General features: G+C 44.9%; 1 protein-coding gene across 1 annotated transcript; it reads left to right on the top strand.

The window, feature by feature from the left end:
* Window positions 1–460: 460 nt before the first annotated feature.
* Window positions 461–15,644, top strand: LOC306791873 (uncharacterized protein). Its single transcript, XM_079288780.1, has 13 exons — window positions 461–493; window positions 4,155–6,102; window positions 6,409–6,747; window positions 7,178–7,217; window positions 7,377–7,522; window positions 10,586–10,618; window positions 10,935–11,021; window positions 11,144–11,344; window positions 13,468–13,647; window positions 13,753–13,965; window positions 14,096–14,215; window positions 14,415–14,555; window positions 15,216–15,644. The coding sequence occupies exons 2-13, from the start codon at window positions 4,231–4,233 to the stop codon at window positions 15,285–15,287; spliced, it is 3,444 nt and encodes a 1,147-aa protein (XP_079144906.1). The 5' UTR covers window positions 461–493; window positions 4,155–4,230; the 3' UTR covers window positions 15,288–15,644.
* Window positions 15,645–15,748: the final 104 nt, after the last annotated feature.

Raw genomic sequence — 15,748 nt, 5'->3', positions numbered from 1 at the left:
AATAGATGTAAAAAAGAAAAGAAAGAAAGATGACTGGGCACAAACTAGGTCTAGGGGGGGAATACCACTCTCTTTTGTCCAGCTCCTTCAGGGGTTTTATTTATTCAGGAGCATATTGACGAGACCAGGAACTCCCACAGGCAAGATAACAGCGACACCATCGACACGCCGTGGCAACACAACAGCTGACGGTGTTGCAGCAGACACACAGCAGCACGATGCGGCTGATCCGGTCGGTGAGATGAGGCTCCGTGGCCGTAAAGAACCGCGTGTGTCTGCACCACCAGCATCAGTCGTGTTTTGCAAAGGCGCTTTGTGCATCGCTAATCCACCTCTGATGTCACGGCGCAGAAGGAGGGGCTGAGCACTCTGCTTTAATCCGAGCAAATTGTCTGGAGGGACGAGCCGAGCCGAGCCGAGCCAGGCACGAGACATACAGGGGCGATGTGTACTGCAGCAGCCGGACACGGGCCTCTCCTCCCCTGACATGCAGGTACGTGTTTGGAAACCGGGGTTGTTGTGGAGCTGGAGGGCGGAATGAGAATAAGATCAGGTTTGTTTCTGCTGATGGCGGAGCCGACACCTGCGGACATGTATTCTGGACCGTCCAGAAGGGAGAGAGGGGGCATTTGGACAGGTGACAGTTTGCTGCACTTCTTTTTCAAATAGATGTCAGGCGTCAAAGGCATATGGATACAGTGAGAGCCGCTGTGTATGCGTTTCTCAGGATATACTGCTTCATATCCACAATAACGACATGATCGTGTATGTATTGCACCCAATAAGCGCATTTCAAAGAGGCGGAGGATGATCACTAACTGATAGAGAGTACCAATCCCAGAAAGAAGGCTTTTGCCTTTTTATGATAATAAAATCGTTAAAGGCCGTGGGAGGGGAATTAAGAAGCCAGTACGCCTTCAAAATAAAAGCACTTGCCAATTTGGCACTTGTTCATGGATTAATCTCCTCCCTCTGGAGCAATGGCATCGTCCACATGTAAACACAATGTAAGTAATGCGACTGTCGATGCATCCCAACATGGACCATATGTTTGCTCAGTGTGTGTGTGTGTGTGTGTGTGAGAGAGAGAGGGGGGATGAATCATGCTGTCAAAGATAGAAAGATAAGGAGAGTCCTCCAAAGTGAGGACAGTTACAGCTCATGATGATTAATCTCATTATTGGCCAATCTGCCAGTCATTTTATAAATCAGTCATTTTTAAATGTCAGGAAATGGAAAAATGCCAATCACAACATGCAGAGCACATGGATTCCTCTTTCAATTACATGTTTTGTTTGATCCAAAGATCAGTTTACTCTTGCAGCATTCAAAGAAAACCAGCAAATCCTTGAGAAGCCAGCACGAGGTAGTGTTTGCCACTTTTGCTTGAAACACGTTCATCTTTATGATCAAAATTGTTAAAATTTCTGCTGGTTGAGTAATTGATGAGTCATGCAATCAATTCATTTTTCCAGCACTTAAGATTTTTAGGATGGAGTAAGGGCTAAATGTTAAGGTTGGAGCACGATGGGGGCCTTGGTTAAGGGCAACATTTAAACTCAATTATGTGACATGAGGCTGTATGTGTGTAAAGCATTTGGTCATTCATTTTATGAATGAAACCCTTAATGTTGCCTTTTCATGATCACTGCACCACCCAGTCTGTTAATATCATCAATTTTGAGATATGATATTGTAAAGCAATTTGTTTTACACCAAGGCATAAAACAAAACATGAAAGCACAGCAGGCTTCAGTGGGGAAATGAGACGCATCCTGAATACAAGTGGGCTAGAAGTCCCACAGCTGTATAGTCACTGGTGTCGGACTCATTTCCACAGCACCAATAACCTCTAAAAAGATTTCACGTCACCGGATGATTTCACATTTGTACTGCTCTTGGTTGTTTTTGTCAAAGTGCTACTCTAAACACTGCGTTGTATTTTGCTCTTGTGTTTACAGGGACTGCAGGTGTAAATTAGTGAAAAGCTCAGGTGCAGTTTTTGAATTTCACATGTTCCTTGAGCCATGAGAGTTCACGGATTCATGTTTTGTAGTTTCCTGAGCTTGTTCGGTTGTTGCGGGAGAGTGAAATGAACAGTGACTGGCCCGAAAATAATACCAAACATATTCTTGACATGGCCTAGAGCTGTGGGAAAGTGAGGGTAATTTTTCACAATATTCTGACATTTTAAGAGACTAAACCATATGATCTGTTCATTAATAAAACAATTGGTTACAGGTATAGACCGATAATCTTTAGTTGCATCTGAAGTGCAGTGAAAATATTGCAGTGATATTTGTATCTAATTGTATGCTTACAGTGGAGAAAGGTAAAGAAGGCTGATGAACAGATGTAATTAGTCCTTATGTACAGACCTAATAGCGCACGTGTGTTCTTGTCGGTGTGTGTGTGTGTGTGTGCTTGTCAGTCCGGGGAAGATCAGCGAGTTAATGGGCTCGTAAATCCCATCCAAGTGAGTAAGCTTTCACTGCAGCCTGACAGATGGAGGTCCAGTGCTCTCCTCTCTACAGGCCTATACGTTTCACTGCCGCGCTGTTAGGGCCATCTGTGACCCCCCCCCCATCTCAGAGTCACCCATCCATTGCCAGAGAGGCACATCAGCCACCCTGGGAGTCCGCCCTCGCTCCTGCTGTGTCCTGTGTCCCTTCATGTTCCCTCCCTAGAATTTGTGGTTTGTGCTCAGATTACAGGAACCACATTAACCTTTGCCCTTCTGTGTCTTCTCTCTGTCCACTTGTTCGGTTTTTTTTTTTAAAGTCCAGAATTCATCTATCTGCACATATAAGATGACAACCACGTCAGTAAACCTTCCGCTGCCTCTTAATCCAATATGACGTGTTTGATTCTCAGATGTAGACATCTCATGTACACAGTCACACGTTTATGGATTCTTCTGATCATTGAGGTCAGATAACATAACTTACGAAAGCAGCTTTAGTGAGACATATGGAGTAGCAATAATGAGAAATGCTTTTGAGCCATCATATAAGCCTGCATTAACAAGCTTTAGCCTTTTTCTCTCTTTCAATCAGACCGTACAGTTGTCCCCATTGGTGAGCTTCTCTGGACCCGGTTTATTATTCCTGAAGCATCTCGAAGGATTGCGTTCCGGTGTCCTTTCCCAGCGCGTTGACCTCAGATGGGTGAAGCCTGTGATAACTGATGGGTGCCCTGATATCCTCGTCATATTAAATAAGTATCAAAATTGGGCTTCTCACAGAGGGCATTTATTATTCAGATGGCTGCCCTATCCATCTCTCTCTTTCAAGTCTTATCTGATACCAGAGAGGCGTCCCTCCTTGTACTAATGCCCTGCCTCCTCCTCCTCCTCCTCCTCCTCCTCCTTTTCATCCTTTTCTTTCTTCCTGTCCTGTGCCATCTGCCAGCTGCTGGTGGACGGATGAATGTGGTGCAGATTAAAGTGCACTGCACACCCAGATGAATCCCAGAGGATTTAGGTTTTTACTATTAGCAATATGGAGACAGGGAGTCCCCGGCCTGACAGCCAACGTCACTGTAATATTTCCTTTCTGTGTGTGTGTGTGTGTGTAGTCTCTGGTAGGAGATATGTTGGGATGGGGGGGGGGGGGGGATTTAGCTTCAGTATCTAACCAGTGTCAATATGAACTTGGTACCCCCCCCCCCCCTTCTTCATTAGATACACATCATGTGAATGGAAGCATTCAGTTGCGTGTAAACGGCCACCACCACCATATTTATCCTTATCAGACACTACAGGCGTGCAGTACAGCCATACTTTCAAACATTTTGGTGGCATCTCGGCATGCTGAACTGCGAACTCCATCAAATATACTGCGCTCAACTTCACCACACTGCAGGTGGTTTGGTTGTATTTGCTGGGGTAGTTGGTTGATCACACGTATGCGGTCATTGGCTGTTAGCGAAACCAGACAAATAGTCTAGATCTGGGTACAAAAAGGAGTAGTTTAGATACTACTTGGGTCTTTGTTACTTTGGTTAGTATTTGCCTTTAGTATTGGGAGATAGTATTAATGTTCAATATCCAGCACTTATAAGGTTTCCGTTTTACTCTTAAACCTTTCCTTGGACCTCATATGCGTGTAAATGAAGACATTTTTTTGTTCATATCCTGTCTCCGTCTCTCCCAGGCTGTGCTATGAGCGGGGTTTTCTTGGAGACAAGCGGAGCATGTTCTGAAAATTGGAGTCGGATCACACCCCAGCCATGAGCCACAAGTATCAGGGAGAGGCATCCCGGGAAGCAGGCGAGGAGCACAAGGGGCCTCCTAGGAGCAGGCAGCCCAACGGGACGTCACCAGGGGAACCTCCTGTACGTCGGTCCTGGAGGCCATGTCAGATGGGCAACCAGGATGGGGAACTGAATCCCCATCATCAACACCATCAGCCTCCTCACCAACACCACCTACCCACAAGTCGCGGACCCCCTCGGCATCGCCGGCGGCCTCCATCAGGGCAGGGCCAAAGCCAGGCTCAGAGTCCCGGTCTGGTGCCGGTGGTGGCTGCTTCTAGGCCAGACGGAGACGGGAGTCGAGACACTGAGCCTCTTCCTGTTCAGCAACCCCGCCCCGCTGTCACCCGTTACCGCCGTCATGGAGACCCAAACCCCAGGCTCAGAGGTCACAAACAAAGGCAACCTATCAGAGAGACGCAGGACTCTTCACCTGGTGTGGATGAGCGGCAGGGTCCAGCAGAGGTGCAGGTACAGCAACGCACATCGGATAATCCCGTAACCGACCAATTGCAGGACAGGGGATCTCCTCAACAGAGTCCTGTTGCAGTTGGCACCCCCACCCAACTCTCACCTGGTCCTGCAACACATAAAATGCAACATCAACCCCAACACACTCCTCCTGCTATGGCAGAAGAGGACCTCCAGGAGCCTAAAGTGGAGTGTGAAGGGGAATTGGAGGAAGCTAAGGAGAAGTATGAAGATCAAGAACAGGCGGAGGATGATGGAGACCACCGCTCAACCACAGGTTGCAGCCATAACGACTTGCAGACAGTCGATGACAGAGTAGCGGAACGTGCAGAGAGGGTGGAGGAGGTTCAGGAAGAAGTGATGGATGATGTAGCGGAGGACATTGCAGCTCAGGGAAGTGAAATCACTGATCTCTGTTCCGACACGGAGAGCGCTGCCTCACTCAGTATGGACGGACCTCTCCACAGCCTGCCGCCACTCCAGTCACCAACTCCTCCTTCGTCCCCAGATGTTCCACCTTTCCATCAGCTGGACCACTTCAGTGTGGACACCAGTATGAGCCCTCTACCCGACAATGACCTGCTACCGGAAGATGAAGATGAGGATTGCTCCGAATCGTGCTCGCTGTCTCACTTCACTTCCTGCTCTGACTCTTATCCTAAAACCTATGCAGACTTTTATACAGAGTCCCACCAAAAATCGTACCCAGAGCCTGTCTACGAGTCGTACTCTGAGCTAAAATCCCATCCCAACTCTTTCCCTGAGCCCCTTAAGACCTCCTACCCCGAGTTGCACAGAGAACCTCGCAGGCAATCTGGTTGGAGGACTGAGTCTAATGAGGTCCAGCAGGAGTCCCGCCAAGAGCCCTTTACCAGCCATAGACAGGAGAATGTACCAAAAGGGGCTCCATCCTCCCCATCCACCAAGGGCCCCCTTTATGCCCCAAAGCAGGGCAGAGACCGCAACTCCCATCACTCCCCTCTTTACCGCTCTGTTGGCTGCCGGCTGCACCACTACGACGGACAGTCTGACTGTGAGGGGGAAAGCGCCGATCAAAGTCCCGTTCCCAAAAGTCGCAGGCAGCCACCTAGACAAGCAGAAACCCAGGCCAAGAGCCCCTCGTCTGGGCAGAGCAGCTCAGGAGAGGCCCAGGAGGAGCGGAATGTGGAAGGTCTCCAAGAGGAAGAAGGTACGAGGGCCTCAGGAGACGCCATCATCCTGGCAATTAAAGACATCAAGGAGGCGATTGAGGAGGTGAAGATTAAGACTGTGCGCTCCCCCTACACACCTGACAAGCCTGTGGAGCCGATTTGGGTGATGAGGCAGGAGGTGAGCCCCACAGAGGAGGGATACCCACTGCAGACCACAGCTGGCCATGTAAGTATGACTTCAGTCTCCCTTAAAGCTCACTGTTTTGTTTTTAATGAAAAACATCTCGTCATCGCAGCTGTGATCGGCTACCTTTTTACAATTTCTTATTTCAAGTCTCAGTTGGCTCATCCAAACGATTTTCATTCCTGCAAGAATTCAATTAAATTCCATTGCTTACGGGAAGTTTTACAACAAGATTTACATCCCTGGCTCTCGTTTCATTTTATGTTGGATTGAAGCCCAAATCCTGAATCATGTATCCTTGGAATAAGGTGCCAGCTGAGTTGTTTTCTCTCTGCTTCATTCTCTCAGTCTTCTCCTCACTCCCCCGCTCAGTCTGAGTCTCCGTCCCGCTATGCATCAGTTCCAGTTCGGGAGCCGGTCAGTCCGCCGAGAGCTGAGCCAACCAGAGCACATCATCCTCAGCATTATCACCAACCGCAGCCCCAACACAACCATCACCACCACCAGGGCCACCATTCACAGCAGAGGGACACCGCGAGGCCACTGCATGCATACGCACAGCCGCAACCCCCAGCGCCTAATCAGCATCACCAACGCCAACAACAACAACAGCAGCAGCTTCTAGCTCAGCGGCCGCGACCGCAAGTTCAGCCACAGTCTCCTCCACAGCAGCCGACTCTCCAGGAGGTGAGAGTTTGAGAGTAAACATCCATAACATGTAGAAAAAAAGATGCTCCTTACAGCTCCAGAGCTCGCCTGAAATTCATCACATTTTTAAGTTTCTTTCAGTATCAAAGTAACTTTGTGACATTTTGTCTGCACATTCATTGGTACATTGCAAACGGGAACCTCTAAAAGCTAATTTAGTATACTTTCAGTCCTGCCAATTTGCACAAATGTCCAGCTGGAGACCACTGTAATTCATGATATCCATGGCGACATGGATGATAGGTTCTGCAAAGGGAGGCTTCTTTTACCAGTGTTCATCTTCAAGCAGCTGAGCGGCTGCCGGCGGTAAAAGTCCTGCAGAATTTAAATGAGTGAAGAGAGACCTGAAGTATGTGAGTAGAAAGAATAAGGATCGTAATACAGTTCTTCCTTTCTTGTGCCGTCTCAGCTTCGCAGAGCTCTTCCCCCGTTTCCAACATTTGTGGATGGTGAGTGGACTCGCATATGCAAATCATCATGTCCTTCTCAGCTCTTCTTCTGCCCATCTGTTGACAATGTTGTTCATCAATGTTGTCGTATTTAAAATGTATTGTTGATCTGTATGCTTGTGTGTAGATGTGCCTAACAAGTGCTTTTGGTTCACGCAGTACCGGGACCATGCGACCCTGAAGACCTTATTGACGGCATCATCTTTGCAGCGACCTACCTGGGCTGCACCCACCTGCTGTCGGAAAGGACCCCCACAAAGAGCGCCCGCATGCAGCAGGCACAGGAGGCCATGAGCAGAGTGCGGGTGAGAGCACACGACAGCCTGTTTGAGTTCTTCCTGCAGTCATATCGTAGTGAAGGAACAGTTGTGGCTGTGTCCGAAAATCACCCGGTTCCCTTCCGCACTATTCTCTGTAAGATGATAGACACTCTACTTTACTCTATAGTCAGCAGGAAGCAATCCTCTTCATTTTGCATCCTCACTTGCAAGTGTAGCGTTACCCGAGTGTCATGTTTTGCCTCCATAAAATGTTAGAAGTAAGTAAAAATCACGCCTTGGACATTTCTTCTCTCTTTCTACCACAAGGTGGTAAGTCGAGGTGATTAATAATACAGCTTACAATAGACAACAAGGAGCTCAAAGATCAAATCCACTTCTCCGCGGTTTGGAGATCCTTTTTCTAACACGCTTCAGATCATCAGTGATGTAACTGGTTCGCTTCATATTTGGGTCTTTTGAAGTCAGAAGCCCTCAGCAGGCAGCACAGTCACTGGGTTTGTGCACGATGTAGCAGTCACGCATCACTGCTCCGGATCTACAGTCGTACAGGATTCTCTCCTCGGCTTCAATGGATGTTATGTAAATTGTTGCGCAAGGCTGTGATGCCCTGGAGACTGTAACCCTGCTTCATGCTACAGTCACAGTGCACCATGTCATACGCATCACGCAAAGAGAAAACCCTTCTTGCTTTAATCACGGTGATTCATATGGGAAACCCGCCGACTATCGTCTTTTATTGGTTTAAAATGAGCTTGTAAACTGGCCACTTGAGAAACAATCCGGTACATATATATATATATGATTTTACATGGGTTGCTTTTGCTGGTTTCATGAGAATAAATGAAAAGTGTGAAAGATGACTTGCAGTGTGGTCGAGATGGGAAATGGCTTGAAGGTATTGACTGAAATAGCCCAGTACCATGTCGTATCCAAACTTGTCTCGTCAAACTATACCTGCATTCGATCCTAATTATATCCAGTTCTTATAAAAATGAATTTGTATGAGTTATGCTCACGGTGTGATTGGCTCGCTGCTGCAGCATCTACAACCCATAGAGTTTCTGGTGAAGTCGAACCCGGTTTATATGACGGAGTTGGCCGTTCAGCATGCTGAGATGGCACCAAAACGTTCAAAAGTATCGGCTATCTTACAAAAAGATGTATTAAATGTACTCTGTGGGGTTCTGTATCACTGGTATTTGTCCTGGTTGGGTACTTTTTTTTTATCAACACCCAACCACCATGGCATTCAAACATAGTACTGCTGGAGAGGCAGAGATAGACATTTAGGAGAGTCTAGTGAAGGAAGAGGACATGAGCTGAGCCAAACGTTCTGCTTTCTGGGTGGTTGACTGATAGATCCGGGACACTGCCTCTGTTATGATCTGAGAAAACCTCCAGGGAGGGGGAAATATAGAGACGGTATAATAGTGTATAATAGGGGAGTCATTTTACTGTTTTAGAAAGGAAAAGACCGAGAGGGGGGATTGCTGTCTAACCGGCTGGACATCTCACTTGTATGGAGGCACTGATCCGACACAAAGAAGTGGCTGATGCCAAGTACAGATCTGATACCAGTGCTCTCTCCCGCCCAAACACATTGATTTAAAAGAAACATATATTGTGCTATTTTTAAATGGCCATCAAGGATTGAACTTAAAAAAAGGAAACTGACTTTTGCCATCTTGGATTTCAAAATATTCCAGGCGGAAGCTGATCATTTTGAGCTCACAAGCGGACACAAATACAGACATAAAACAGTAATATAATGGAAAATAAATAAACAATTAAACAAGAAAAAAGCTCCACAGGCAGGATATTATGATTCACAAGATATCTGCCAAATATATAATGAAATCAAATAATGGAGATGACTTGACTGCCTCTAACAGAGTGAATAACTGAGTAAAAACCAGTGACGTCCACTCACAGCGAGGAGCTCGACTTGACCTCGTGATGATGATGATGATGATGGGCGGTGTGTGGTTGAAATGAGACACACTGTTGCTCCAAGAGCGTCTGGGAAGGTCTCAACAACAATAGTGCTGAGAATTGCTTTTTTCTTGAATAAAGACGAGTCAGCAGTAAGTGTTTGCTTTAACAGAGGTCTGATTATCACCATTTATAGATGTGAGATTTCAATATGACAAGAGTTTTACATTTAATAGGTCGAGGGCAGCAACTAATGATTTTCATTGTTGATTGATTGAATTTTCTTGGTTAATTGTTTTGTCTGTAAAATGTCAGAACACAGTAAAAAAAATACCCATCACATTTTTCCAGGGTCCAAGAACATGTGATCAAATGTCTTTGTTGGAACAACGGTCCAAAACCCAAACATGCAGCCGTCATTTATGTCAATGGATCTTTTTCACAGCAGACATTTTGACTTGTCGTCGTAGGAAAAGCACGTGTGTTACTATTAACATGAACAGTGATTAACTACACTCATATTCTGCGGCTGCAGATCATAAACTTTCATTACAAGTGCCGCTCTTGCAATTTCAAATCTGTGATTTTAATAAAACAAGACTGAATCGTTCAACCCTTAAATGTGTCTTTCACACAAGACATCAAGGCCGCGTCTGTTGAAATGGAAGACACAGGAAGCTAGGACCCCCTTTATACGTCAAAGATTATATTTAATTAAATCTATAAAGAATGGGAGCAGACCGGTTTGGATCTGACTGAAAGACACAGAAACCATTTGGAGAGTAAATGGTGGCACAAGCCAGTATTTTGGAAACACAAACCCTGAGCTGTCATGAGGCGGAACACATGCGGCCGCTTCTCTGTCCTCGGGTTTGTTTGTGTCACATTGATGAAGAGGAACATTTTGATCATGTTTGCTGCAAAGGCCTCTGGCAGCCTGCTGGTGTCAGACGTGATAGACCGTAAAATCACTGTCCACACACACACACACACACACAACACACACCTTTTAAGGTCCCTTTGTCCCTTAATTTTGCATTTGGAATGGAGACAGTGAATGAGGCGATTAGGTTGTTGTCGATCCACCCAAAAATCTATTTCCTTATACTTTGTTGTCTCTTTCTGAGCCTCTATTCTGCTTTCTGATCGCTGCAGGCGGCTCAGAAGCAGGCAAAGAACAGGAAGAAGGTAAGCCAGTTTATTTTTGTCTCTCTTTGATTGTGTATTTCATGTAAAAGACGACTTGTAACTACAGAAATTTGACATCAAATGCTAATGTTGGACAAGGAGAACATGTGTGCAGGTGATTTCAAATGTATTTGTTTGTTTGTCGCGTGCAGATTGCACGAGACATCTGTGGTTTACATTCATTCGTCTTATTTGTATGCTAAAGATTTGATGGCTCGTGGCAGTTACGACACCTGCTCCGCTCTCCTTCACTGCCGTTCATGAAGTCGCTTCTTCTGCTCACTTCTCTTCTTGTTGTTTCTCTCCGGCTGCGCAGAGCCCCGACGGGGAGGCTCCGGCCACTGCGGAGGTTGATCTGTTCATGTCCACGCAGAGGATCAAAGTCCTCAATGCAGACACTCAGGTATGAAAGTGTACAAGCATTCCTTACCTTGCCTCATCAGTATATACCTTGAATCCTTCTGGAGGGACACTGTCATTGTACAAAGAGATGCCTTTCATCATCCTCTTCTTTTGGATCACCAGGAGTCTTTAATGGACCTGCCACTAAGGACGATCTCCTACATAGCGGACATCGGTAACATGGTGGTGCTGATGGCCCGAGGGAAGATGGTGCGCTCCCGCAGCGCACAGGAAAACTTGGACCACACAGCTGAGCAAACCACCATGACCCCCGATGACAGACGGCTGTACAGGATGATCTGCCATGTCTTCGCGTCAGAGGATGTGAGTTCTTAATCAGTTGTCGTTTTAGTATCCTAAACTCTCATACTGTTTGGGTGTATTGGGGTTTACTGCTCGCTAGCAGTGTTTGTGTATTTTTTATTAATTAGTTTTACGTTTTGAACCGGGGCCCCCGTCTGGAGCCAGACCTGGGAGGGGAGCTCACCAGCGAGTGTCTCGTGGCCGGGCACAGCCCGAAATAACTTCATGGAGCCGCCGCCCTGTGTGCACACCATATGATGAAAAAAATCATAATATTCAATAAAAGTGAAGTCATGGTGTATGTTAAAAAAAAGTCATAGTTTAGTATATCGAAAAAAGTCATTCATAACCCATATTGTAGTATGTCGAAAAAGTCATCCAACAGTATGTCGAAAAAGGTTGTAAGAAAGTCATAGTAGTATGTCGAAAAAAGTCCTAAAAACACCACAGTGTAGTATGGAAAACAAGTTGTAAAATAATCATAGTACTATATAAATATAGTATGTTGAAAAATATCAAAAAAGTCATAGAATAGTATGTTAAGAGGCTGTTAAAAAAACAATGTAGCATTAAAACTTCAAGTTTCAAGTTTTCAAATTCTTTATTGCCATATGCATAACAATTCTAGAGTTGTTGAGTATAAAAATCGTGCTTCCTTCAACAAATGTCATAGAATAAGTATAACAACAAAGTCCCACACGTTCTTAAAGTTGAATCTAAGGCTTAATATAGTGCAAGTTAAAAAGGGAATAAATATAACATGCATGAAATATATTCTTGGTACACAGCAAAATTGTAAAATGTAAAACTACAATTTGAGAGGAATGTAATAAATGCATTTGCTTTATGAGAAGTAATAAATGTTTATACAGAGATGGTATTGTAAAACAGTAGGTACAAGTATATAAAGGTCACAGTTGCGCTGAAGAGCCCAAAACGTCCTTTGGCCTGTGGTATGAAGCTGTCCCTGAGCCAATAACGCATAACATCGGGATCTCAATGGTGCACCGGTAGAAGTTGCAGAGTATTCTGGGAAAAAAAGTCACAACAATAGTCTTAGTGTATTATAACAAACCATACAAATTCATGAGATTGTATATAATAGGAAGTCATAAAAATGCCAATGCAAGATCCCAATATATTATGTAAAAAATGTGTTTATTATAAAGTCACAGTATAGAATATCACAGTTTTGTATGTTGAAAAAAGTGATACTGGAGTATGTCAAAGAAAGTCATAGTATGTTGAAAAAAAGTCGTATTTTAGTATATCGAACAAAGTTATAGTATAGTTTGTTGAAAAAGTGAAACAAAAAAGTCATACAACAGTGTCTCGAAAAAGGTGAATGAAGTCAAACCATAGAATGACGAAAAAAGACAGTGCAGTGTGTCAAAAATTCATAAACGCATCATAGTATAGTATGTTTAAACTAAGGATTAGAAGATGATAACATGCTGTCGCTGGGCTAGTGTTGGTTGGTGAATTACTCCATAGATGACGTTGTTAGAAAGCATAAACATGTCTGAGATATCGCTGTCAAACAAGATGGAGATTATCTTCATAACTCCTGAAATGACGGCAAATAAATTAATATTTCCCAAAGTTATCAAAGCATTCGTTTATGCCCCAACATCTGCCACTAAGAAGACGATTAGGAGTAGGAAAAGTACTAATTACATATAAATAGAAGGTTTTCACTCTGTGTTCTGAGAGGGAAGTTGAGACTTTTTAAATAGAGTTCAAAAAAGTTTGCGTAATTTATTAAGAGTTTAACATTTAGATCCTCAAGCTAATCTGCTACGTTATGTGTTATGCTTTCAACATAAGCAACCCACCAATTGGAAGTACTGCATGTGGCATGTCCTCATGAAGAGCACAGATGGAAAACTTGAACAGAAAACATGTTAACAGGGCTTTTAAGACTTGGTTTTAGAGTTAGAGTAAGTCGAGTATGGATAAGACCTACACGTCTATAAGGGTCGTCGCAAACATTGTAATACCATGCGTGTGTGACTTTCAGTGTAATGTAAACGAGCCTTTAAATATAATATGTGGACTTTTGTCTGCACACACCAAATTCCCACATGGACTGTAAAAGTTACCCGCCATGGACGAACCCTCGTCGTCCTCTTCCTCTCCTCCAGGCTCAGCTCATAGCTCAGTCCATCGGCCAGTCGTTCAGCGTCGCCTACCAGGAGTTCCTCAGGGCCAACGGCATCGACCCAGAGGACCTGAGCCAGAGGGAGTACAGCGACCTGCTCAACACTCAGGACATGTACAACGACGACCTCATCCACTTCTCCAAGTCAGAGAACTGCAAAGACGTAAGTGAACCAGTAGGTGGCAGCACAGTCACAGGAGTTTTTCATATACTTCTTGTGCTTAAATTGAGTTGTTGCACAAATACGACTGGATGTGGTTCCTCGCAGGTTTACATTGAGAAGCAGAAAGGAGAGATCCTGGGCGTGGTGATCGTGGAGTCGGGCTGGGGGTCCATCCTCCCCACCGTCATCATCGCCAGCATGATGCATGCTGGGCCGGCAGAGAAGTCTGGTCGACTCAACATCGGAGACCAGATCATGACCATCAATGGGACGAGTCTGGTGGGTTTACCGCTCGGCACCTGCCAGAGCATCATCAAGGTACGCAGTTTAGACCTTTTTGAAGAATATTTTTCGATCTTGTGTGTGTATAGCTGCTGGTGTGGCTGTAGACTCTAAGTCCTGTTGTAACACAGGAAAACCACACCCGTATGTCCTGTGTTACCCTCAGGGTCTCAAGTCTCAGTCCAGGATCAAGCTGAACATCGTCAGGTGTCCTCCTGTCACCATGGTGCTCATCCGCAGGCCGGACCTCAGATACCAGCTGGGCTTCAGCGTCCAGAATGGCATCGTGAGTTTAGGGGCTGATCCCTTCCCTCTTTCATTTTGTTAACAGCGCTCTAAAACCAGAGTTCCTAACACACATAAATCCGTGATCGTTATGATAAATGTTCAAGGACACATTTACAGTCATTGACAGCTGAAAAAGCATCCTCTCACAGCAGGCTTTCAACTTTGAGTTCACCTCCCCCGTCTTTAAACTTGCACAGATCTGCAGCCTGATGAGAGGAGGCATCGCGGAGAGAGGAGGCGTCCGTGTGGGTCACCGCATCATCGAGATCAACAGCCAGAGCGTGGTGGCGACGCCTCACGAGAAGATCGTTCAGATTCTGTCGAACGCCATGGGAGAGGTAGGAGGAGTTCTGGACGTCTCTTTTTAAAAAGATAATCAAACAAGAAACTCTTCCTACATAAAGGGTGCCTGTAAGTCACTCAACATATGTTTCACATTAAAAGCGTTCCAGCAGCTCAGCGGGTATTATCTCTCTGTTTCCTGGTAATCTTTTGGTTTGTAACATCTGCGGGAAATGTTTCGCTTCCTTGACAATAGTTTTAAAAGAACAGCAAAGTTTAAGCAACTGGACATAATTATGAAAACACTGTACCGATATAGTGTTGTGGAAATGTACATTATACTGAATTTACCACATGAGCTTTAATTTGTTTGTGCAGACATTGTTACGCTAGATTATTTGAATACCTTCTTTCAACACTTAATGGTGAGTTTGGGCCCTGGACAAACATTTTGTTTCATGACCGTAACTCGAACAATTCACGTTCCCCAGAGGGAGGATGCTCATTATTTTACCAACCCTGTGATCGCTGAATTTATTTATTTTTAAATTGTGTGCTGTAATGGTCATTGCACCCTATAACAATTTTATGAGAATTAGTGTTCATGTTGTATAAGAAACAATAAAAAAAATAAACTCATGTGTGACAGTGTTCCGTTGCTTTTTAAAAGAAATGTCTGTTTTTAATTCTCATCATTTGGCTTCTTTCTGCTCCAGATCCACATGAAGACGATGCCTGCAGCCATGTACCGTCTGCTGACAGCACAGGAGCAACCCGTCTACATCTGAACAACCCCGTCTCTCACATCACCTCTTTACTCCCGTCCATCCCGCTGTTTGAAAAACCCGTCTCCTCTCCGTGTCCCGTTTGATTTCACTTGACTTGCCTTAATCTGTACAGTACACTGTCATGTAAATCTACAGTATGACAGCAGAAGACAGATTATCTCACCAGGCCGAGTGTCAATGTGACGTTATGTTTGACCAAAGAGAAGTAGTGGATTTTATTGTGTATAATTTACGTGGCAAGCCGAGTAAACAATAGCTGTAACATCTGAATGTACTCTAAATCATGTCGGACCTATAACTGATCAGGGCAACCCAGATGATGAATAAGATTTAAAGTAGTCGAGTCAAAGGGGAATGCATGTACAACTCTACTGAATAAACATGTTTCATTCAACAGGATCTGAACTGAAGGCTGTTATTTCAGAAAGTTGAAGTGGGACAAGAAATGACTGCATCGAGGT

The sequence above is a fragment of the Melanostigma gelatinosum genome (genome assembly GCF_949748355.1).
Source record: "Melanostigma gelatinosum genome assembly, chromosome: 18".
In the NCBI taxonomy this organism is placed as follows: Eukaryota; Metazoa; Chordata; class Actinopteri; order Perciformes; family Zoarcidae; genus Melanostigma; species Melanostigma gelatinosum.
The sequence above is the reverse complement of the archived record's forward strand: the minus strand, read 5'-3'. Positions and strand labels throughout refer to the sequence as shown.